Source organism: Natator depressus, chromosome 13 (assembly GCF_965152275.1).
Source record: "Natator depressus isolate rNatDep1 chromosome 13, rNatDep2.hap1, whole genome shotgun sequence".
Lineage (NCBI taxonomy): Eukaryota > Metazoa > Chordata > Testudines > Cheloniidae > Natator > Natator depressus.
Window position 1 is genome coordinate 25132584 of NC_134246.1, and position 24619 is coordinate 25157202.

Below are 24619 nucleotides of genomic sequence, written 5' to 3' on the forward strand. Positions count from 1 at the left end.
CAGGAGAGATTGAAAAGATTGGGACTTTAATTTAGAATTGAGGTAAAAAAGAGGGGTCAGGATCAAGGTATACAGAAAAATGGATGGTCTAGAGAAGGGAAATCAGGTGCCCCAATTATCCAGTCTCATATTACAGGGACAAGGTGACACTCAGTGAAATTGGAGAGTGACTCATGTAAAGCTGGTCAATGGAAATTATTCTTCTATCCACATAATTAACCTATGGAACTCACTGCCACAAGATAGCAAAAGGCCAAATGCTTGGTATGATTCAGAAGAGGATGGAACATTTAACTGGATAATGAGAACACCCACTATTACATTAGACAGGATAAATATAGGAATATAAGCGGTATAAACCGTCCTTCTTCAGGGCATTAGCCAGCCACTAACTGTCCGGGTCAGTTAGGAACTACCCCTGCAGGCAGGTTATTGCAGAATTGCCCACTGTGCGGTTTCCTGCACATTCCGCTCAGGTATCTTGTATTCGGCAAAGACAGGCTCCTGGGCTGGCTGGACCACTGCTCAGATCCAGTATAGCAGCTACTCTGCACCTGTGTTGCTTTAAAGTGGAAGGTGTGCCAGCAGCTGGGTGGGTCTCCATCACCCAGATCCTGGCTGCATCCCACATGAGAGGGGTAAACAGTTACACTGCCCTGTAATGTGGTGCTAGGGCTCTTCTGTGCACCTGCCCTATTTGCTGGTGTTAAAACTCTGTACCAAGCTGCTGAAACTGGTTGTTGCGGGATCAGTTCATCGAATGAATCTGCCCCATGAATCTATAGGAGGTGGGGCTGGCTCTCTCGGGATAGGGGATTAGGGAGCTGAGACAGGAATGTCCTAGAGGGAAACCGCAGGGGCAGCCGAGCGCAGGGAGGGAACTCAGGCTGAGTTTTGTGCTTTGTTATTGTTTCAGAGTCCCCAGTAAAGCCAAAGTCCAGGAAGAGCAGAGAGTGGGTGCAGGGAGTTGGATACTGACTCAGGATATCCCAGGGGACAGTCTGGAAGGCACATTGTCCTTCTGGGCCAAGGGGAGCATGCCTACAGCTACTCCCTTGATAGAGCCATTGCCTCCCCTTCTCCCCAGCCCTCCCTGTCCCCTTCAGGGTGACAATCGTGCCCACAGGGACACTCCCAGAGCGCCGAGCCCAGGCAAGCACGGGCTGTGGTTGCGCTTGGTCGCTGGGAGGGGGAAGCAAGGGGCAGAGACTTCCTGCATCCCCCAGGTCCTGCTTTTGCCTGTGTTCTGATGGACAGCTGCAGCATGACTGGCCTTGGAAAGTGGGAGGGGGATCCTGGCTCCAACTCCCCTGTCCGGCTGTGTCTCCTGCAGAAACATGCCCGGGGCCAGGTGCTCTTCGACATGGTGTGTGAGCACCTCAACCTCCTGGAGAAGGATTACTTCGGCCTGACGTTCTGCGACTCCGACAGCCAGAAGGTAAGGCTGGGGCACCCAGCTCTTTGCTGGGCCCGTTCGATGCCCCCCTCCCCAGTCCCATCCCACCCCGCCCTCCAGGCCACAGCCATGACCCCTGTTTGTGCTATTTCTTGTTGTTTCAGAACTGGCTGGACCCCTCCAAGGAAATCAAAAAGCAGATCCGCAGTAAGTCGCCCAGTGTGTGTGCTGGGGAGGTGCCGTCCCACCATGTGTTAGGCCTGGGCAGTGTCCTCTTCAGGCTGGCCAGGCTTTCAAAGGAATTCAGCAGCTGCCACTGCTCTCAGTTATGTTACCTCCCCATTCTGCCTACCCCGGTGGGTACTCCACCCCCTTGGTGCAGCCCAAGGGGAGCAAGAGAAGCAAGGGGAAATGTGGGGGCTGCGGCAGGAATACGAGCCTGATTCGCAGAGTTGCCAAGCGCCTGGAGTCCCCTGGAGGCGGATGTCAGCTGCAGATGCTGCTCAGCACCTCTGAAAACCAGGCCACTGGCATCCGGTCAGGGACAGCTGGGGAATGCCTGGCTGGTGCTGTGTGCGCCATTGGCAGAAGGGGCAGGCTGACATCCACAGCAGGGCTCCAGCAGCCGATGGACCACGTGCCACCATTCTTGTGGAGGACCTTTCTTAGGGCAACTGGCTGGATGGCTTTGCTGGTCCTTAGCCCTGCAGTGAACACACAGCTGGGCATCTCTGTGGGGCTCTGCGGGCTGCGTTCTCCCCTCACTCACACCGTTGTCAGTCAGGGGCCACTCCCCTGAAGTCCTGGCGTGAAGCTGCTGTGAGATGGGGAATCAGGCCTCGGGTCTGCGTCTTTTGCGGCTGGGTCGGGACAACGCCCCTGGGCTTGTGAGAGGGTGCTGTGAATGAAGGGGGTGCTGTCTGCTCCCTCTGCTGAGGGTGTGTGGCTGCCTTCTTCTGCTGAGGTGTGCAGGCCCTGGGGCTCCTTGGCAGCGGGATTCCTGGCTACCATACGATGTCCATGAGTCATTAGAGTTACCCACAGTGGGATGGGGGGCTGCAGAGCCTCTCTAGCTGGGTGGGGATCCCCATCCTTATCTACAGCAGTGACCCTGCCCAGCATCCAACGCAGTGCCTTAGGATCCACCCAGCTGCTAACAGACGTCCTTGTAACAGTCCCTGTTCCCTTGGAGAATGGGTGGGGAGGGGCTGGATCTACGTGACGCTCAGAGGGGGCTCTGGTTCCGCCAAGCTGAGCAATCAGGAGAGCCTGGGCTGGCCTGGAGTGGGTTCCCGGGCTGACAGAGCAGGGTGGGGCCTGGTCAGCTGGAGGAGGAGCAGGAGATCCCGGGCTGGCCGAGAGTGGGGGTGGCAAAGCAGGCTGGTTAGCTGGGCTGGGCAGTGGCTTGCAGAGACATTGTGGAGCGGGAGAGGGGGGCCTCACCAACTGTGGACCTCAGGGAACCTTGCTGGGAAATGTGAGGCTTGTTGCTGTGGCGACAGGAAGAGGTGGTGTCCCTGCATGGTGGAGACTGGGCAGATCTTGGCTGGGCCGACGGTGGTGGGGTCTGCGGGAAGCACAGTCTGTAGATCCCCAAAGCAACCCATGCTCGGCGGGTTAATCTCTCTGGGCACTCGGGTAGCAATCCCAGGGGAGTCGCCTCTTCCTTCTGCCTGTCCCAGGGGCCCTGGGCATTGAGAAGGGGTGGGACACAGGCACGGGCTCCCTACCCTGAGCCCAGGCTGGGGGCGGGTGCCCTCAGGGAGGACGTGTCCTAGGCACATGGGGAACATGCTCCCCCTTATTCTCTCTCTCTTCCTCTCCCTAGGTGGCCCCTGGAACTTTGCCTTCACTGTTAAATTCTACCCACCTGACCCTGCCCAACTCACAGAGGACATCACAAGGTGAGGGGCCATGGGGCACTCGGTACACTGCCACGCCCCAGGGCTCTTCCTCCCCTCCCTGGCAGACAGCATCTGTCCAGAGAGCCAGCGGCACGGTGGATGGGACCACGTGTGTGCGTGAAAGGCCACCTGTGTGTAGGACATGGCCACCTGTGTGTGTTGGGTGGGTCAGGGAGGGGACTGGCCCAGTGTGTAGTCTGGTGGAGTACAGGAGGTGTGCATGCGAAGGGTGTGACTGTGTTCCTCTGGGTGTGCTGTGGGGGGGCCTGGCTGGGAGGGTCTGACCCAGGTCTGTGGCCATGGGCAATGGGGTCCATCTTGGGTATGGGGCGGAGGGTCCATCCCTGGCAGAGGGCGAGGGAGTCTGTCTTGAGTGCAGGGGCACAAGACGGGGGGCGCTCATCCTGTGTGTGGTGCGGGGGGGGTTGCTCCTTGTCACGGGGGCACAGTGACGGCCTGAACTGTTGTTGACTGTCTGCCCCATGTACATGTACCCCAGCCCAGTGACCATCTCCCTGAGATGGGCGGACCCCTGTGCTATTTAGAATCTGCCTGGCCCCCAGAGAGCTCACCAGGGCGTTTCCCTTTGTCTTTGCCCCCATCTCACCAGCCGCCCCCCTTTTCTTCCCCAGATACTACCTGTGTCTGCAGCTGCGGGCTGACATCATCACGGGCCGCCTGCCCTGCTCCTTCGTCACGCATGCCCTGCTGGGCTCCTATGCCGTGCAGGCCGAGCTGGGAGACTACGACGCTGAGGAGCACGTCGGCAACTACGTCAGCGAGCTGCACTTCGCGCCCAACCAGACCAGGGAGCTGGAGGAGCGCATCATGGAGCTGCACAAGACCTACAGGTTGGCCGCCCCTCCAGCCCCGCCATTCCTCCCTTCTAGTGGGCAGGGATCCAAGCGGCTGTGCCCTGCCAGGCGCTGCTTGTACAGCAGCTGGGAGGGAGCCCTGGTGCTGGCCTGGGTTCCCTGCTAATAGCATCCCAGTGCTCATCTCCCAAGCAATTCCTGCTGACCAGACCCCCGATTCCCCCACACCCGCAGGATGCAGCTGGCAGCAGTGGCGTGGTTCTAATCAGCCTCTCTTTGCTCCCCGTCTCCTTCCAAGGGGCATGACGCCAGGCGAAGCGGAGATCCACTTCCTGGAGAATGCCAAGAAGCTCTCCATGTACGGAGTCGACCTGCACCACGCCAAGGTACCTGAGCCCCCGGAGTCAGGGTACAGGAGCCCTCTGAGGCCCTCTCTGTGCTTCTCCTCAGAGCTCCTCACTCCTCCGTCTTGCTCCCTTTCTCCCTCTGTCTCACACACACAGTCTGGGTATATCTACGCTGCCGTCAGGCGGTGTGATTGCAGGGCATGCAGACAGACCCACGCTAGTGCTTGTCTATCTAGCCCCGCCTGCCCAGGAATCTCCATACACACCGGAGCAGCTAGCCCGTGCTGCTGCCAGGGCTTCACTGCTGTTGTTACCGGAGCTGGCTTTGATCTAGCTAGATCAGCGCTAGCATGGGGTATGCCTAGATGTGAGGCAATCCCACTCCCGATTGCAATGGGGACATCCCTCGTTTCCTTTCTCTGTCTCTCCCCCTCTGACCTTTGTGGATGTCTCTGGACAACATGATACCCCTCTGCTCCCGGTGCCAAGGATCCCAGTGGTTTTCCATTCTCAGGAGGTGACAGCACTGAGAAGTTTGCCATTCGTCTCATCCAAGCTGGGACAAGCAGAACTAGAGTCCCAGGTGCACTCGTGTGGGGCCTCGCTGCCCTGTCATCTAGGAGATGCTGTCAGTCCTGAAATGTGACCCATCTGCCAGGGCCTGAGCTCACTCCCTGCCCCCGATCCTCTGAGCCAACAACACAGCTCTGTGCTGACCTCTGGCACCAGAGCTTGCAGAGCCAGCTGGCCAGTTTGGGGCCAACTTGGGGATGCCCTTAGCTGTTTATTGCAGAAAGCGCTGCAGGCAGCAGCTGGCAGGCCAGTCCTATGTCGAGCCACTAGGCCTGTCCAAGAACGAGGTAGGGAAGCATCTGCCCTGCTCACAAGAACACAGCGGGCAAGGGCAGCATGGTCATTTTCACCGCCAGGGTGACGTGTTTGTATCCAGCCCAGGCTGGTAATGGCTGATAGCAATCACCAGCCTATAAAATGGAGTGGGTGGGGCTCAGTCCAGTTCACAGTCGGCAAGTGCCCACATCACAACTGGGGCTAATTACACCCCTGCCCCCGATCATCTAAGCCAGAAGCACAGCTCTGTGCTGCCCTCTGGCGCCAAAGCTTGCAGAACAAGCTGGCCAGCGTTACCTCTTTGGGTACGGCCTTGCCTCTGTGCGCACTGAGCCGCGCGTCCTGCTGACAAAACGCTCTGCTCCTGCCGGCAAAGTGAAACCAGCTCCCCGGGCAACATTCACCCCCGCCAGCAAGCACAGTTCTACTGGCGCAAGGCACGTGTGGACGCTGAAGTGCCTGAACCGGTATAAACAGTCCTCCAGCAACAAGCCCACAATGCACCTGGTGCTGCAGCAGTGGCCGCTCTGCTTGCCGGGGTTCACAGTGCAGGGAAGCAGGACCCCCATTTAAGATCTCCAGTGTGTTTTAGAAAGGCTTCTTTCCCTGCCATCTCTACAAACACACCTGGACAAGCCTGGCTCCGGCTCCAGTTGCTGTGTGGTCCAGGAGCCAGGTCCTAGGTGTCCTCAGCCTGTGCGGGGAGGAATGCAGAGCGCAGCTTTGCCGTTCCCACAGGACTACAGATACGTACTCTGCCCTAGGAAAGGCTGTGGAGAACCTGCAGCTCTAGGGGGCTGCCCCCACGACCTGCCCCTATTGTGGCTAGCTTGATGCCATCTGAACCAGGATGCCACCTCCCACCCTGAGAGTGACAGTGGACACCTTGCATAGACAGGGCCTTGGGCTCCTTAGTGATTTAGGTGCTTCTGAAAACCTCACCCGGTCAGTACGTTGTAGATCGGGCCCCACTGTGCTGGCTGAGCTGCTGGGGGTGTGGTCCTGTCTCTCCACCCCAGAGGCTGCCCCAGAGCTCAAAGCCATGAGAAGATGGAATTGCCTTTTAAGGGCAGGAAACCCACACAAAAGAGCACAGGTGTCTCGCAGCTGTGAACAGCAGCCAGTGTTCCTCCAAACCTCCTGCCCCATTCTGAGTGGGAACATTCCCCTCCTCCCAGCCTCTCCCCACTGGTATCTCCAGCAGGGGATCTGGGTACCGCGTGATGTGTGGTAGCAGCCCAGTGGCACTGCATGCTCTGGAGGGAATGCAGTGGCCGCATTTTACAGTTGGCTGCAGGTACAAATTACCAGCCAGGCTACGGCCCCTGGCGTGGTGCTGGCTCTGGACACCTTGCTAGACCACACTGCCAGGTGGTAGCTGGAGGGCTGTTTGCTGGCCAAATACTAACCCTCCTACCTTGTCCTTAACCCTCCCTTCTGGCTTCCATCAGGACTCAGAAGGCATTGACATCATGCTAGGTGTCTGTGCCAACGGCCTGCTGATCTACAGGGACAGGCTGAGGATAAATCGCTTTGCCTGGCCCAAGATCCTCAAGATTTCCTACAAGAGGAGCAACTTCTACATCAAAATCCGCCCCGGCGAGGTGGGTGTCTCTTGCGAGAATCCATCCCTCGGGAGTTGGGGGGGACACAGGGCAGAGTCCATCCTTACCTCCCGGGTGGGTGTCAGGAAGTCTGTTCTCTCCCAAGGGTGCTCGTGTGCTGGAAAGGTCCATTGTTGTTGCATCGCACCAGAGCAAGGAGGCCCCCAAATTCATTTCAGCGAAGAACAAACCAAACCCAGCCTCTCATGTGTTTTATCCATTGGGGTGAAAAGGGGGGAAGGGTCTGAAAAAGGGAGCAAAAGTGGGATCATCCCCCCCCAAAGGAAATGGAACATTTGAAATTTCTTTTCCTTACATGAGAGAATTCCCCTCCCACCCAAAAGCTGGTTAGTGCTGAGGAAAATGTGATCATCCACAAATGCCATCCTGCTGCCAAGTGAGCTCTGACCCTGCCCTGCCACCAGCCGAGTCCTGACAGAATAGCCACCCCAGCCTGGGCCCCAGAGCATGCTGGGTAGCGTTTATAGAGACACCCGGTCTGTCATTCTCCTGCTGGGACCTTGGCTAGGAGGCTGTCGCCAGCCTGAGCCATCCCCCAGGGCCATAGTCTGAAGCAGCTCCCGAGCAAGAATCCCGGCTGTAACACGAGTCTGTCTCGTGTGCTTCCAGTATGAGCAGTTCGAGAGCACCATTGGCTTCAAGCTGCCCAACCACCGCTCCGCCAAGAGGCTCTGGAAGGTCTGCATTGAGCACCACACCTTCTTCAGGTGAGGAGGAAGGTCCCTGTAAGGAACCGCCAAGGACAGGGCAGGGCTCGCAGAGAAGAGGCGAGGTGTGCTGTCTGTTCCTGCCCTCCTTGTGCTTTTCATTGGGGGAGATGTTCTTCATTAATGCCCCACGGGGGATCTGCATGGAGGGAGGGCAGCGGTCTGTCTCCTTAGTGCTCCCCCTCAGCTGCCTTTGCCCTATTGATACCTCTCTCCCCTCTGCCCCACGTGGGGAGGGGTAGTCTCTGGGCCTCCCAACACTCTCTCCCTAGCCTGCTTTCAGCCTGAGCTCCATGGTCCTCCCACCTGATATCCCTGGGAGCTGCCCAGCTACAGAAACTGCACTCTGGCTTGGCTTCGCCCAACCAAACCGTGGCATATTCCAGCTGAACCCAAGCAGAGAGATCCCTGTGCCCTGCAGAGCGGGGTCCCAATTGCCCTGCTTCATACAAGGGGAATCCAAGCAGACTGCCGTGAGGAACACACTGTAACCATAATGCTGTCATCACTAAGGGTTTCAGAGAAAGAAAAGCCACCTGGAGATGCGTATCTCCCTTCCAGCTCTGTGGGGACCTGACCTTCTGCATTGTCTGATGTGTGGTGGTCTTGTCTAGCTACCTATATTCTGTCATCACAGCAACTCACAGCACCCCTGTGCAGTTGGGAAGCATCAGCATCTTGAGTTCATAGATGGGGAAACCAGGGCACACATGGAGGTTAAGTGACTTGACCAAGGTCACAGGGTGAGTCTGTAGCAGCGGCAGGAATAGAGCCCTGATGTCCTGAATTGCAATCTGGTGCCCCACCCACAAGGCCATCTTTTCCTTGCGTTAATGGAGAGTTTTCCCGGGTCTAATATGTAAAAGAATCTGCGGATGGGCTCAGTTTCTGCATGGCAGTAAATTGCATCCTGTGCGGGTTGGGACAGCTGCACTCAGGCCAGGTCTTTGCTGTTTGCTCTGCTCTGCCATGGCAATGCTTATGCTCACTCTGGAGTCTTCTGCTTTTTTACCTGCCAGTCTGTGCCTGGCTGGTGCTCCGCATGGTTTCCAGAGCTCGAATTCTGAACAGAGACAACGCGTCCTACAGACTGTTTTTTACTGTTTACAACCATTGCGTCTGAGGCCCTGGGCTCATTGCAGGAGTTTTGCCATTGGCTTCACAGGGGCCAGGATTCCTCGCCTTCTGCCCCCCCACAAGCCTTCCAGCTCCAGACTAGTAACTGCAGGGTCCCTGCAGCTGGCTGCATTGAAGACTGAGGCCTCAATTTTCAAGAGGCCACCAATTTTGAAGGCCCAGTTTGAGACCCTTGGAGCCTGATTTTCAGAGCAGCTGCAGATCAAGCTGGGGTCAGTGACTCTTGATGCCTCTAATAACCAGGCTCGAGGGGCCAGATTTTCAGCTCTCCTCTGCGTTTCTGACTGAGGTTGTGAGTACAAAAATTATGGGCCCCTGTCACTTTCACTTGGGCCTGCCCGTCCCTGATTGTGTCTGCAAATCAGGTGTTGACAGAGAAAGCACACCCACAGGAACCCCAAGGCCTGGTCAGACCTGGCCCCAGGACTCTCAAGTTGAGCTCCCAGAATTCATGGCCACTGTTGACCCCTGATACTTGCACAGACAGTGCAGGGAGTGTAGGGAAGAGTTCGCTTGCAGGATGGCACGTGGACTGGGGAAGAGAGCCTGCGTCTTGAGATGCCCATGCTGGATTTCCCAGGTCTCATGCTGCACAAGTCTCTGCTTTTATCTCCATCTGACACGCTTTCAGGCTGACAAACCAGCGTTTAATATATCAAGACATACGGCGCCACCCTTCGCCCTGATACATTCGCCGTGTCAGCCCGCAAGAGGCCAGCGCAGCCCCTTTAGAGCTTTGCTTATTTAGATGGGCAAAAAAAAATAAAAATGCCCACACATGGCACATGGTCTCCGCGGTGCTCTCGATTGCTTCTAGTAGAGACAGTTTGGTTCACTGGCAGTGCTGGGGAGGGAAAGATTAGTTTGGGGTCAAACCAAAAATGAATTTTTCCAAAATTCTTGGTGAAGGGGAAAAAAAAAATCCGTTTGGGGTGAAGGAACCATTCTGCTCCCCCTGCAGTGGAATGTTGGGTTCAGTTTTGAGCATTTTTTAACATTTAAAAAAAAATTCCTAAATAATATGAAAGGAAATTTCTAAACGAAAAGTTGCTTGCAAGAAAAATATTGAAATGTTTTGATTTTTTTTTTTTCAGAATTTTTCCTTTGTTTTTGTTTTGACGTGAAGGATGTAACAAAAGCAACACCAATTCGCAAAATGTTTGTGTCGCCGAAAAGATGTCTCCCGGCTGTAGTCCCTGTATCTCCCCTGCCCACTGCTCCCCCCACCCATACACAGAATACCCCTCATTTATACGCACCTGTCCCCCGCGTTATCATCTGATTTAGGCACATGCCTTTTTGGCTCTCACTTCACCCCACTGATGTCCAGTCCCTCACCTTCTACATTTGATGCTGAAGTCACAGAGATGTAGGGTGAGGCAATTTGCACCTTCACCATTTGGGAGAGGTACAGTGGACGGGAACAGCCAGTGAGATGGAGGCAAAGAGACCAGCAAGGAGGCAGAGGGCTGGGGAGTTCTGCTAACAGGACAACGCTGTTCCTGGAAGCAGGGTTAAGAGCCCAGGTGTTGGGGGAAGAGTGGCTCTTTGTTTGAGCTCCATCTACAATCATAGTTTCCATCCATGCCTCCAGGTAGCTGGATGTTTCCGCTGAAATGATCTGCAATGAAACGGCCACCATTAGGATTCAGAGTGAACAACAACCTCACTGCAATGACAATGTTTGGTGATGCCTCTTGGTCTTTTCCTGGTTTTGCCCCCCCACTGACCGCCAGTCTCCATGTTGATCAGTCCCTGCCCTGTGTGTGAACGGAGCTGGCCTGCCAGTGACACTCTGCTTTCCTCCCCCCTCCACCTGCAGGCTGGTGTCCCCAGAGCCGCCTCCAAAGGGCTTCCTGGTGATGGGCTCTAAGTTCCGCTACAGTGGGCGGACGCAGGCCCAGACCCGCCAGGCCAGTGCCCTGATCGACCGGCCTGCGCCGTTCTTCGAGCGCTCCTCCAGCAAACGGTACACCATGTCTCGCAGCCTCGATGGAGGTACGCCCCAAATTGGGGAGGGGGAGGGAGATTGGTTCACTGGTGGGAGCCGGGAGGACAGGCTTAGACTACGGGGCCGTGTGGGCGAGGGGCGGCTGGGCTCTGGCACTGCAAGCTCACAGCTCCCTGCTGCTGCTGTCGTCGACTCTTGGGGGTCAGGGGGTTAGCCCTCAGGAAGCTGGGAGATTGGTACTGACCAGCCACAATCATGCAAATGTCACCCTCACCGCGCTGCCAGTTCTCCCAGTCCTGACCTTCGGCCCCTCCCCCAGCTCTGCCAGTTTTCCCCAGACCTGATCCGCAGCCCCTCCCCACAGATCTGCCAGTGCACCTCCCCCAGCTCTGCCTGTGCACGCCAGTCCTGACCCACAGCAAGCCACGCCCCTCCCCCCTATTATTCCAGCCCATGTCCCCATCACTACTCGCCCCAGACCTGCAGCCTCGCTTGCTGCCCCAGTTATAGGTGTGCATGTGTAACCCACACACCACCTGGGCGTGGTGTTTTGTCTCCTCTAGTGGCGCCTTAGAGGGAGATTATGAGCCCCGCTCTACAGCCTTAGCTAATTTAGCTCATGCGGTAGAGGCTCCTGCACTAAGCTCCAGAGGTCCCCGGTTCGATCCCGATGACCGGGATCTGTCAGTGTTACACATGCAGATCTGCCAAGGCACCAGAAATGTTTTAAATTCAGATCCTCGAGTGACCCTTGGTGCTGGGTTCTTTCTGTCCCATGGATAGGCAGAGTTAGGGTGACCAGACAGGAAATGTGAAAAATCGGGACGGGGTGGGGGGTAATAGGATCCTATATAAGAAAAAGATCCAAAGATTGGGACTGTCCCTATAAAATCGGGACATCTTGTCAGCCTAGGCAGAGTTAGGCTAAACACCAGCACTGCCGCCTTCTATCCCCCAACGCTTCCTCTGAGCTCCTCCCTCCTTACCCTGTCCCCTCCTTTGGTTGCTCACAGGCAGTGTTTGGCTCTTACTGGGGCAGAGGATGCTGACATACTGCATCCCTCTTACCCCTCCCTCTCCCCATCCCCAGCACACCTCCCAGGCCAGCAGTCATGCTGATTCCCCTCCCCTGTCTCTCTGTGAGCTGCATGGATGACAGCAGCTGTAGCTTCTCTCAGGGGCTGTCTGGGGTGGAATCTGCAGACCCCCTAGGTTGGGGGGATTCTAGAGGCAGCTGCTGGCCCTGGCTAGTTGACAAGCCCCCTGCCAGAGGCAGGCCTGGACTTGATGAGCTTTGTGCTCACGAGCTGCTCGCAGACTCCTCCACGCCCCCGACAGCCTTTATGCTGCAGAGCGAGCGGCTTGCAGAATGGCGGGGGAGCAAGAGGGCAGTAAAGGGAGAGGGACCAAGGCAGGACATCAGCCTTTCCCCCCACCTCTATTCAGCAGGAACCATTTAATCCAGACACTGCTCACGGCAAGGATCTGGCCTAGCCCAGCCAGGCAAGTCCCGAGGCTGTTCAGTGTCTGTTCAGCAGAGGGCACCGGGAATTCCTTAGCTAAAGCTCACAGCTGGAGGGTGGACTCAGGGTCTGAAAAAGGCCTTTTCTTCCTCAGATTAGTCTGACTCCTGAGCGCCCCTCCCAGCGTTCAGCTGGCTTGGGGTATTGCATGTTTGGGCAATGGGCCGGATTCACCTTTGCTCTGCACCTTGGTCAATTACTCCTGCGCAGAGCGGATGTAAAACCCTCCCATGCTGATTTGGGAGCACCCACTTTATACTCATTTCAGAGGGGGGTAAGTGACGACATGAGGTGCAGGTGTAGCAGACCCTCGTCCAGTTTGCCTGACTCAGCTCGGGCTCAGATTTTTAATGGTATTTAGGCATCGCTCTGCTCAGCGTTGCTACGCCTAACTGATTCAGGTGCCTAAATTCTGCGGACTTTCCGTGAGACCCAGCTGAAGTCAGCGAGGCGTGGCCGCTTGCAAAAGGGGGCCCTACAGCCTTGCCTCGACTGGGGGGAAGGTGCTTTTTTCAGCTGAGCGCGCTCACCTCACTTGTGGACCTCACTTGATGAGTTAAGCTAGCCCCATTACGGGCTCGGCAAGGCCTGCGGAGCGGTGTGAGAATGGGCGTTAGTGAAAAGTCTATACCTCAAGGAGGGAGAGGAATGGGAGGGAAAACGTAGCCTGGACATCAAGGCAGTACCCCAGCCATGGAGGGCTGTGGAATTGCCTCCCAAGGGAAGGCTGGAAGCCTCGTTGCCTGGGACGTTTAAGGCGAGGCTGGCCGTAATCCTACGATCATATCTGTAAGGACCAGGCCTGCGTTGGCTGTGGCTGGGGGAGGGGTGGGGCCAGCTGGGCCCATCTCGTCCTCTTCCACCTGTAACCCCTGTGATCGGTGTGTTCCCCTCTGCACCCTGTAGAGTTCTCGCGCCCGGCCTCCGTCAGCGAGAACCACAACGGCGGGGCGGGGTCCGAGAGGCGGGACGAGGACAGCGAGTACAGCGGGTGGCAACGCTCCGAGGCGGAGGATGAATTTGAGGAAGTGACGACCCCGACGAAAATCAAGGAGCTGAAGGTACAGGACCCGCTGGGCAGAGACCAGGAGGGTGTCGGAGGCTGGTTTGCAGGGGTGCCCGCTCTATGGATTGGCTAGGGCAACCCCCAGCCTGCACCTGGAGAGAGAAGGAGCCCAGGATGCTAGAGGGGAGGGGCTGCCTCCCACAATCTGTGTCTGTCACACAGCGGTGTCCTTCCCTGCTGGGAGATGCCAAGACCTCCCTGTGAGGCTCTGGCACTGGCACTGGCCTGAGATACCTGCTCCCAATCCCCTGGACTCCAAGGTACGGGCTTGCCCGTCTTATGTCAGGAAGGGGGACTCTCCTCCTTTCCTTGACTCATGCCTTTGTTAATCCACCTTGGGCTCACCCATGAGATGTCTCCCATACAACTGGCCAGGGAGGGCTTTCCCAGCGGGATTCCCAGGGGGTCTCGCAGGGCATCAGCCAGGGCTGACACTGCTTGACTCCTTGGTGACAGCAGGGAAGGAGGCCCATCCCTAGGTATCTCCGTAGCAGTTCTGCTGGCCTCAGGGTTGCACTGCTCAAGCTGGGCCAGGGAGCAGCTCCTATTCCGATATACCTGGAGAGTGCAGTGCACCTTGCAGCTGCCTTTGGGGAGAGGCAGAGCATTTATAAGTTGGCCACTGTCTGAGCAGAGGACTGTCTGGGTCAGGGAATGGCAGCCGCAGCAAGTAGCCCTGACCAAGGAACGGACCAAGCACTGTCCGCTCTCCCAGTCCTCCTCCGCTCCCCACCCAGACACTCACACTGCACATGTAGGCACATGCAGACACTCGCACTGCACACTCAGGCACTCACACTGCACACCCAGGCACACAGATGCATGCACTGCTCACGCAGGCACTCGCACTGCACGCACAGACACTCACACTGCATACGCAGGAACATGCAGGCACTTGCACTGCACACTCAGGCACTCACGCTGCACACCCAGGCACACAGATGCACGCACTGCTCACGCAGGCATGCGCAGGCACTTGCACTGCACACGCAGGCACTTGCCATGTATGCACAGGCACATGCAGACACTTACACTGCACACACAAGCACGTTCATCACGGACACTCACACTGCATACGCAGGAACATGCAGGCACTCGCACTGCACACTCGGGCACTCGCACTGCACACCCAGGCACACAGATGCATGCACTGCTCACGCAGGCACTCGCAATGCATGCACAGACACTTGCATTGCACACGCAGGCACATGCAGACACTTGCATTGCACACGCAGGCACATGCAGACACTCGCACTGCACACGCAGACACTCGCACTGCACACACAAGCATGATCACTGCAGACACTGCATATGCAGGCACACACAAGCACTCACACTGCACACGCAGGCACACAGACACGTGCACTGCTCACGCAGGCATGTGCAGGCACTTGCACTGTATGCACAGGCACATGCAGACACTTACACTGCACACACAAGCACGTTAACCGCAGACACTCACACTGCATACACAGGAACATGCAGGCACTTGCACTGCACACCCAGGCACACAGATGCATGCACTGCTCATGCAGGCACTCGCACAGCACACACAGACACTTGCACTGCACACGCAGGCACACTTACACTGCACACAGACACTTGCAGACACTCACACTGCGCACGTAGACATCCCCAAAGATGGCCGTTGACACCAGATACTCACCTACAAATACACCTGCTGTCACACACACACACACACACACACACACACACACACACACACACACACACACACACACACACACACACACACACACACACACTGAAGTACGCTATCCTAGTGACACCAATTGGGTCTTAGGGGAGGTGTCCAGGCCTGTGGCTTCTCCTCTCTATCTCCACTTCTCAGGGGCCTGGCCCTCAAGGTCTCCCTGCCCTCCTTTCCCACTGAACAGGGAGGTGGGTTTTCTGAAGTTCCACATCAGTTTGTGACTAGAAATCTAGTGGTGTCAGCAGGGCATCGCTGTGGGAAGCTCACACCATAGGAGTCCTGTCTGGCACTGCTAGGGCACTGCTGTGGGGAAGCTCACACTGCAGGAGTCCCAGCTGGCACTGCTAGGGTACCTCTGGGGGGAATCTTATGTTGCTGATTTTGCCCCTGGCATTGCCCAGAGTCCTGTGTTAAACTGAACTGTGATGTATGTGACAAGTTCCCTTGACTGACCATTCCGGTTCCTTTCACCTTCTCTTTGCTGCCAGCCGGAGCAGGAAACCACCCCCAGGCACAAGCAGGAGGTATTCTCTCTCTGGAGCATCTTACTGCCCATTGGTGCATCGTATTATCCATCTCCTTTAAAACAACAAGCACCCCATCTCTTCCCCCCCCATACTATGTGTCACCCTATTTACTGGAATACAAGATGCACCCAAGCGTCAGTGGGGAGCCTTCCACTCTGGAGAACTGTCAGATAAACCCAGTAGCCAAGCACACAGATGCTTTCCCCGAAGCACAAGCAGCATCTTCTATCCCACTAAGTAAGGCAGCTCTCCTCGCCTTGTGTGTGTGAGCAAGAGCCCTCCCATGGTGCTAGAGCCAGGTCATCGTGCCATTGGGATGTCCTGGCTACTGAGCTCTTTACTGACTCCTCTACGTCTTCTCCTCGTGTCTCTTCTGTGTCCAACCCTCTCCTGCGGGCCCCAGCTCCCTCGCACGGAGCAGAACAAGACTCACATCCCCCAGCCCCGTGACTTCCAGTTTTCAGCGTTATCTCCATGCCAGCCTAGCTCAGAACTCCACATGGCGGTTCCTACCTGGGCTCTGTAATTCCACTGGCGAGGCGTGGGGCAGCATGGAGTGATGCTGCACCCCCGTTAGGCATTATTTCAGATACAAACCCTCGTGCCAACTGAACCGTTACTAGGGTTCCTCTCCTAGCGACAGCTTTGGTCAGGTGGCCTGCTGAGTTCCAGGACCAGCTCCAGCACTGGCCTTCAGGAAGTCACTTAAGATCTTTCTCTGTCTGTTTCACCCATCAGTTAATGGGGAGCATGAGGGCTAGTGCATAATGCTCTTGGAAGATGGGTCTTGCTAGGGAGGGTTATTGCAAGGTTCAGTGTCAGCTCAGAACCAGGCTGCTATTGCCTAGTCTTTGCTAGGGGTCTGTGAGGGTAATTAACCCTTGGAACAATTTATATGGGGATGTGGTGGTCTTTAAATCAAGACGGGGAGTTTTTCCCAAAGAGATGCTCTAACTAAAATCTCTGCCGTCGTATCCTGCACAAGGGTAAGCCCCTTTGGCAAGCGATCTGCTGTTCAGCCCCAGGTGGTTGGTTTATTTTCCCAGCTCCTGCAGGTGCCCGATCCTGTTCCCTCCATGGTCTGTCTCATCCCTCATTCCTCTCTGCATGTGCCATTCTCCATCGCTGTCATGTGCACCCCAGTAACTCCTTGTGCTAGTGATTGGCGAACCTCAGAATGGCTGGGTCTAGGATGCAGATAACGTTTTGGATTCTTATCCTAAACTTCTCTAAGCCTCTTGGGTCTGCAAAGTTGGCTGGACTTCTCATGAGAAGGGCCTTTCTCAGGCCTCTTGGCTCCTGCACAGAACCCAGAAATGTACAGGCTGCTACAGGAACTCAAAATAAGGGCAAGGAAGAAGTTTATCTGAACCTTTTTGAACCTCCAAACAGGTTTGAGTTCGGGGCAAAAATTGGAGTTGGTTCTTCTTCTTTTTGAATGGGTTCGCCCATCCCTAGTACAGAAATAGGGGGTCTCACAACCCTCACGATGTCATGGAAAGGATTGGGTCTGCTATAAAGATAGGGCCTGAATCAGTGCGTGGACCTGAACACCCCTGAACCCTTATCTTTATAATGGGCCAAACCCAAACCTCTAGACACCGTAGCACTCGCGGGAGGGCCAAATCCAAGTTTGGACCAATCGCCAGAATCCAGTTCCAGGGAAGCCTTATGGAAAGTCCAGTAGAACATTTTCAAATGGTTCCAGCTGGCAACTCTGTACAATAGATTGGAACAGATCTGGCCTACTGGCTTCAGGGGTGTTGAGGCATGATGACTCTCCAGCAGAAATCAACAGAGGCCAATAGAATCTAGTAGAGACTATAGATGACTGGAATGGAGGTGACTCCCCTTTGAGTCCCACCGTTCTACTACTACTGAGGATCATCTAGGATCACCCTGACCCTACATTTGGATCCCAGGGACCTGGGCTTTAGGATGGGAAAGGGGTACATTGATCAGTACCAGAAAGTACGTGTAAGTTCTGCTGGTCACTTTCAGCTGTTCCCTGGAGCTGCCCTAGTCTGCAGGGTGATTCCCGGCACATTTGGCTCTTCAGATCCCACATTCAGGCTCAGCATGAAGCAGGCCCTCCCTTTCCCGCAGCGATCCAATCTCTGCCTCGCTAGTTACCTTCCCGTCTCCCTCCCAAAGTTTTTAGACAAACCAGAAGATGTTTTGCTAAAGCACCAGGCCAGCATCAACGAGCTGAAGAGGACGCTGAAGGAGCCCAACAGCAAGCTAGTTCACAGGGACCGGGACAGGAGGCTGCCTTCATCACCAGCTTCTTCCTCACCCAAGAATGAGGATGAGACGCCAAAGGGGACCCCGGAGAAGGCCAGTGAGGTTCGTTCTGTCCTGTCAGTTTTGTGAAGGGGGTTTTCTGTTGATTTGTGTCTGTGGTTTGGTGGGAGGTGAGTATAATTGGTGCCCCGGGATCCCTGTGCTCTGTGCCACCCAGGAAAGAGTTCAGTGGAGGGTGTGCATATGGCAGCAGCCCTGGGTTGGCCTGTGGATTTGACCTCTTCCCTAGCCTTTGGCAGTGCTTACCCCCCGACACCACAGGAAGTGCCACACCCAGGCATTTGAGTGAGGACTAAAGCCCAACCTCCATCTCATGCAGGGTTTGGCCAACATGGCTCCATTGCTCCAGCCAGGGGAGTGGGTTGTGTAGCCCACCCCATGGCTGGAGCCAGTGCTCCTATCTGGAACCCCTGTTGGGTGTCTTACCTCATCCTTCCTATCGTGATGGCTTCTCTGCTTGCTTCAGGGATGCTACGGAGGAGTCAGGCCTGAGGACTCTCCATGGCTGATTTCCCCGTGCTTGCAGTGTGGAGGGAAGTGAGCGCATAATGCCGGCTGAGCTGTCTGTGGTGCCAGAGTGCAGCTCTGTGCTAGATTCTCCATACGTCCACCATCCGTGACAGGGAGCTGAGAAGCGGGTCCTCTGGGCTCGCTGGGGTAGGCAGGGGAGAGGCTGGCTGCTTCTGGCTGATGTTGAGGGTTTCCGGCCCTCACTGCTCCAGAAGTGCTGGGAGTGGGGTGTGGCCGGCCTCACAGACTCTGTGCTTGCTGGTTGATGCTCCGTTCTGTCTGCAGGGGAGCTCTGGAGATGGCTCTGCAGTCCTGGCATCTTGTACACAGCCCCTTGCGGCGTTAGGGGAACGGGGCAGCAGATACCGCGGCATGTTGAGCTACCCCCCACTGGGGCTGTGAGCCCGAGATGAGGAAGGGCAGGTGAAATCAGTGAGCACTGTGCTCTGCTGGGCAATGGCTTGGACATTCACCTGTGGAGAAGCAGCTTGAGGTGGATTGGGTGGGTGAGCTGGGAGCGGGAGACTGGCTGTTTCAACCAAGACATGGGCGAAAAGCCACAGCAGGTGTCTGGGCTTTGTTGGTAAAGGACGCCACCTGCCGCTAGCTTTGAGCATTGACTCCCTCAATTCATGGCTGAGGACAGAAGACCTGAGCAGCATCTAAATGGCAAGGCCCTCTCTCTGTCCCGCTCCCTGCCCCGGCTGCAGGGCCCCCTTTATCTTGGATTGGCTGCCAGATTTGTGCTTTGTCTGTACAATGCCGTGCACACCTGTGGAGCTGTATCAGTACTGCTCGTAGCCATAATGGGGCTGGTGGTCCCCAGCCCCTTTGACCTGGAGATGCGGAAGGGTTCTCTGAGCAAGTTGCCGGGGCATGCCTCATACTGGAGTTGCCAGGACCGTGAGGCAGGCCCATTGCTGTCTCTCAGCTGACTGAGGCTGTAGAGCAGCAGGGGGGTAAGGGACACGGGCGTTTAACCCAGGCTAAGGAGGTTTTATGGTCTGAGATCCCTCCGACGTGGGCTCCTCATACCGTAGTGCTGATCTCCGGCTGATCCTGTCACTGGGGCGTGTGGGGGAGGGTTTTGGCACCTCGTCGGGGTGGCTCAGCAGTGAGGGTGGCTGAGAGGACGGGGGCAATAAACTGGCAGCCTTGCCAGCCTGGGGAACTATCAGCCATACCCAGTCGTTATCCCTTGCCTCCAAGCCACCATGAACAGAAAGCAAAACTTCCAAGTGGGGCCTTCTACCCGCAGCTTCCACCTGGTATCTCCCTTCCTTGGGGGGTACCGCAGAAGCCTGGCTTCTCCTACAGCCCCCCTCTCCCTGCAGCTTCCCGCAGCTCTTTAAGGGAAACCCCATCCCCTTCTCAGCTGGATCGGAGGAGTGAGGAGGGCTGCCTAGCCTCAGGCTTCTGGCCCTCAGAGGGGCAGGCACCCTGGTCCATTGTACCTGTCGGGGAGAGGGTTCTGTAGCTGTGAGGGTGGGAGTGCTTGTCACTGGTGTGGGAGTAACTACCTGCAGATCAGCCCCTCTGGCGCTCAGCCTTGACACTGCCTGGTGGGTGCTGGGCTAGATCGCCCTGTGCCGGGGCTCAGGCTGGCGGGCAGGCCGCGGGGCAGCTGAGGTCAGCAGGAAGGAGTGCATCACTCAGCAGGTCTGCAGTCACTGGCAGTGGGCAAGGATGAGATTTTTAAACAAATGGAGAAAGCACGAAGCCCCAGCTGGGGACTGCAGAGCTGGAATATTCATGACCATCATTCATTCATTTGGTCATTTATTCATTCGTTCTCATTCTCTCTCTCTCTCTCTCTCTCTCCCCCCTGGCTGTGGGTGCTCGGGCTTCCCTTGCTGAAACAGAGGATGGAAGAGGATTTCCTAGAGGAGTTTTCAGCTGAGCATGGAGCTGCCTTATCCATGGAGTCTTTCACCCAGAAAAGTCTTGCCTCTTCTCCTGAGGTTATCATCAGCCTTTCCATTTCTCTCTCTTTTCCCCACCCACTCTTTGTCTCCGTTTGTTTACTGGACAGCCATTGCCAGGCTGTCTCTGTTTGTAGCCCCTTGCGTAATTCACCTCAGGGCCCCTGGGAAGATTTCCTGCCAATGCACCAGCCATGCATGGGCAGCCAGTCAACTGCTAACGGGGCATATTCTGAGCTGGTTCTCCCATGGTAACCAAGTGATAAGGGTGTGTGTGTGGAGGATTAAAGGCATAGACAGGTCCAGCACTGATCTCTGGAGCAGGGTTAGTCATCAATACCGATCTGGGAGCCTCTTTACGTTGTCTTAGAGAATACTGGTTTGGCTGCGGTGTTGGTGAGAGAAACCAAGCAGCGAGGCTGAGCACTTCTTCCATTATACCACCTAGAGCTGTGGTGTTGAAGCTGGTAATCTAAGCAGGGTTGGGTCTAGTCAGTTCTTGGCTGGGAGCCGAGCCCTCCAAGGAAAACCAAGGTGCAGCAGGAGGTGGTGCTGGTAATTCAATCAGGAGATGGTTCTCTTTAAGTCAGTATAAAGGTAGACAGAGCTAGGTGCTATGCTGGAGCTGCTCTGTCTCCTCAGAGATGTAAATCTGAGGTGCAGACCACTTTTCCCTGATGATCCCTGAGTGTTTTTCTCAATAGAGGAGGTGCTAATCCTGGTGTGCTGGCCAAAGTCCATTTTGGGTAATTACGGGACATTCTACCCACTTAAAGCTCCGCTGCATTTGCATTTGGTTGTGATGACTTTCTTCACCTCCTATCCTAAATGGTTGGTTAGGGTTGTTGCTACGTGCTTTTAACCAGCTGCTGTCCTGCTCCCTGGAGATAGGTCCAGTTAGGCGATGTATCGTGGGCAGACACTTGCGGACGCTGTTTTTTCGCAGTCCTCACTCAGGCAAAGCTTCCGTTCCAGAAAAGGGGGTTTGCCAGAGTAAAATCTGAGCAAGGACCCTAGGGTTTGGCCCACCATTTGTGAAGCACAGTGGGACCCTTCTGGATGAAGGGTCTTGTAGGAACGTATGGGGCTATGCCCATCATTCTTCAAGGGTCCATTAATTTGGAGTGCCTCACAGTTTAGGAGCTCAGATACCATGGTGATGGGCGTGGTATAGAACAGAATACAACTCAGAGCAGTTACTGTCTGTCTTAGGTAGTTAGATGGCCTCCATCACCTAGATAGTTACCCTCACAACACCCCTGTGAGGTAGAGCCTGCTGCTACCCCATATTGGGGCCTGATTTCCAGAGGACCAGAGCTCCTGCCTCTTCACCTTAAATGGAGCTGCTGCCTCTCGGCACAGTGCATAATCAAGCCAATGGCCTTTCACCCGCAAATCAGTGGATGCTTCTGAAATATTTGGTTTATACCCATATTAAACCCTCATAAAAGAGCCCCCTCCCCACACGCAGTGGAGTGAGTGCCTCTGTGGAATCCAGTATGCCCTCGCTCTCAGGTGTTTGCCCTTCTGGGAGGGAAATGAGTCTGTCGGTGCCTTTGCTCTTTATGTTTCTCGTGGTATCGATTTCTTGGTATGGCGAGGTGGGATGTGCGTGGGGGGGAATATTACCTTGGAACTTTCCACTAGGCGGAAGAAAACTAGGCTTCAACCTGGTTCCCCTAATGTGAGTTTGCTCTGTCTACACAGGGGAGAGTGAATCAGATTCTAGCTTGGTTGGGGCAGAGCCGTGCTTAAACATGGTGATTTCTGCCACCTAGATGGATCCAAAGGGGAGCTGAGAGATATGTTCTGATTAACCTACCTCGATGAGGGGGAAGATGTGAGGCTGTCAGTGCTTGGAGCCAGGAGAGGGAGAGGGGAGCCTGGGGCCTTTGCACCCTGTTAAGATATGGTTGTGCGACAAGGAGCCTTGGGATGCTATCCCTTAACTCAGTTATCTCCTGGTGGACCTGGCAGCTTGTAACTGCTTTGGGGATTGTTTGCAAACCCTACTACAACCTAGCACAGTTGCAGCCTGCTTTGCATCCACCCCTAACGTGGTTACCAATAACCCTGCTGAGAAAGTGCACCCTAGATTAGCCCCCCATGGGCCAGCATGGCTGGTAAAATGTCTTATCCTCTGTGAACAACTGTATTGGAAAAATACGTTGGGAGCCCAGTGCTTGCCAGCTCTTTCTAAATCGGATTGTTTCTCGCGCAGTTCGAGCCAGGGTGAGGACAGAGCCGAAAGCAGGGTCTGATGTAACAAAGTGCAATTGCAGAAGCGCCCAGAAGGGTAGGATGGAAGATGCTGTAATTAAACAGCCCTGTTTTGGAGAGGAAAGGGGCTGAATTTCTGGTGCTCTCAGGAGCCCTGGGGGCTCTTTGATAGGACAGTCGGATGCCTCACGCCAGTTAGTCCTGCATCTGATTATCCAAACAATGCTCCAGATTTTCCCCCACCCTGCTCCGCAGACTTGTACATAATTGTGTCTGTATCCAGCTCACCAACTGCAAAAGCATTTAAGTCAAGAGTTCCCCCATCCCTGCTCACTCAGAACAGCACACCAAGGCAGAGGTCTGCAATATAGGACTCATCACAACGGCCCACTGGAAACAGCTCCTTAAAATCCTGGCACTGGCTGTCCAGTAAACCACAGGGGCAATGCCTTCCAAAGACCTTGCTAACTGTACATGGTGAATTTGTGCAAAGCAGGTAGCTCTGGCCAGGCAAGTGCAGAGGGTTCAATATGCCAAAAGGATGCACTGGCAAAGAGGCAAGTGCAGTCCTTTGGGAACGTGGGCCTCACGTCTGGATTTGGTGGCTGTTTGAACAATAGCTAGCTAATAGAAAGCTGTTGGAACGCAGTGGGCCAGTGGCTTTTATTAGCAAAAGGACCTGATCTGCCACTGCCTTACTCCAGTTTGGCACCTTTTATTTCAGTGACGTTACCAGCATAACAGTGGAGTTACACCATGGGGAATCAGGGCCAGAATCTTTATCGTTCAAGCAGGTTTGCACTGAAATGGTCTGATCACCCCAGGAGAGGCTGGTCAGATTATGGTACAGGCTGCACGGCAGCTTTCCCCCATCTGAGGTGTGTTCCTCTGCATCCCCATGCTGTGGGTTGGTTTTTTTATGAAATGTGTCCACTCTTGCTAGCTCTGTGCACTCCTAGCATGGAAATGGAGCTTGGAAGCAAAACCTCCGTCATAGAGTTTATTTTGAAAAAAATAAAAAACCCAGCACGAATGGGGGGCCATAAAAGCATGGAGTGCATTTAGCACTGTAATCTTTCACTCTGATTGTTGGAAGCTTTTGGTGATTTGAAACACTCCAGTGCAGAGCTGGATTGATTTCAAGTTTTGTTTTCTATTTAATTCCAAGTGTTTATGGCTGTGAGTTGAGGGTTTGATGTATGGCTGCTGCGGCTTTGTCCTTGTGCAATCCAAGCTCTTAATGGGTAACACCAAGTTCTTTAGTTTGGAGTGTGTTTAAGAAATGGATGGAGACCCCCCGCCATAGTGCTCCATACTGTCCCCCCTCTCCTTCCCTCTGTGGAGTCAAATGTCCAAGTCCATTGTGTATTCAGGGAAATCATTGGGACCCTTCAATTTTAAGGCCAGTTGAAACTAGATTCTCTTCCTCCCACAATCCCCCACCACCACCAAGTCCCCTTTTACAGGATGTAATTCTTGGGGTTCATGCTGTTTTGTAAGGAACACTTCAGGGGCCAGATGCCACTTTCTCTGTGGTGCTGGGGTCTGAGGCAACAGCCAGGCAACTAAACATGGTCTGATTGGCAAGGCTTCATCTCCAGCTAAATGGGGATGCCAGTAGGCCCGCAGAGCAACACCGCAGGTTGTCTCAGGAATGAGAATGAGCGACTTGTTCTCCCCTCAGCTTTCCAGAGCGCCGGTCAGCCTAGCTCTTTTCTCTCAGTCCAGTTGGGCCTAGGCAGATGGCAGACATGCTGGAGATGACTGAGGGGAAAAGAACAAGCGGGTCCTTTTATACACTGAGTTGGTGAGGTTGTGCAACCTGGTCTGACCAGATCCCTCCGCTTCTCATGCCACCCTCCCAGTCGCCACAGAAGGGGGCCACGGAGGTATCTGACAGCCTTATCTGTAGCCAGAGAGGAGCCATTGATAGTCTTCACACAGGTTGGCTCATGGGGCCCAGGGCTCTCCACTGGGGTTGTTGTTTTACCTCCTTTCTAGCCAGATCTGTCTTCACTGAGGAATTTATGGTGACCAAAGCACAGCTGCAACATCCTTCTGCCACTCATGCCAAGAGTGGCAGCACCTGCCACTGAAAGAAG

At 55.1% G+C, this 24619-nt stretch overlaps 1 protein-coding gene across 6 annotated transcripts in view; it reads left to right on the plus strand.

Moving 5' to 3' along the window:
- Positions 1 to 24619, plus strand: part of EPB41L1 (erythrocyte membrane protein band 4.1 like 1) — a 151120-nt gene that overhangs the window by 104563 nt on the left and 21938 nt on the right. For 2 of the 6 annotated variants that reach the window (XM_074970255.1, XM_074970252.1), the window contains exons 5-16: positions 1334 to 1438; positions 1561 to 1603; positions 3225 to 3300; positions 3933 to 4151; positions 4414 to 4501; positions 6763 to 6915; positions 7546 to 7643; positions 10603 to 10778; positions 13161 to 13315; positions 15523 to 15558; positions 17716 to 17907; positions 20238 to 20336. In XM_074970255.1, coding sequence (XP_074826356.1) covers positions 1334 to 1438; positions 1561 to 1603; positions 3225 to 3300; positions 3933 to 4151; positions 4414 to 4501; positions 6763 to 6915; positions 7546 to 7643; positions 10603 to 10778; positions 13161 to 13315; positions 15523 to 15558; positions 17716 to 17907; positions 20238 to 20336 — 1440 coding nt within the window. The remainder of the gene's footprint in view (positions 1 to 1333; positions 1439 to 1560; positions 1604 to 3224; positions 3301 to 3932; positions 4152 to 4413; positions 4502 to 6762; positions 6916 to 7545; positions 7644 to 10602; positions 10779 to 13160; positions 13316 to 15522; positions 15559 to 17715; positions 17908 to 20237; positions 20337 to 24619) is intronic. The other 4 variants (XM_074970256.1, XM_074970253.1, XM_074970257.1 and 1 more) reach the window with 2 other exon arrangements.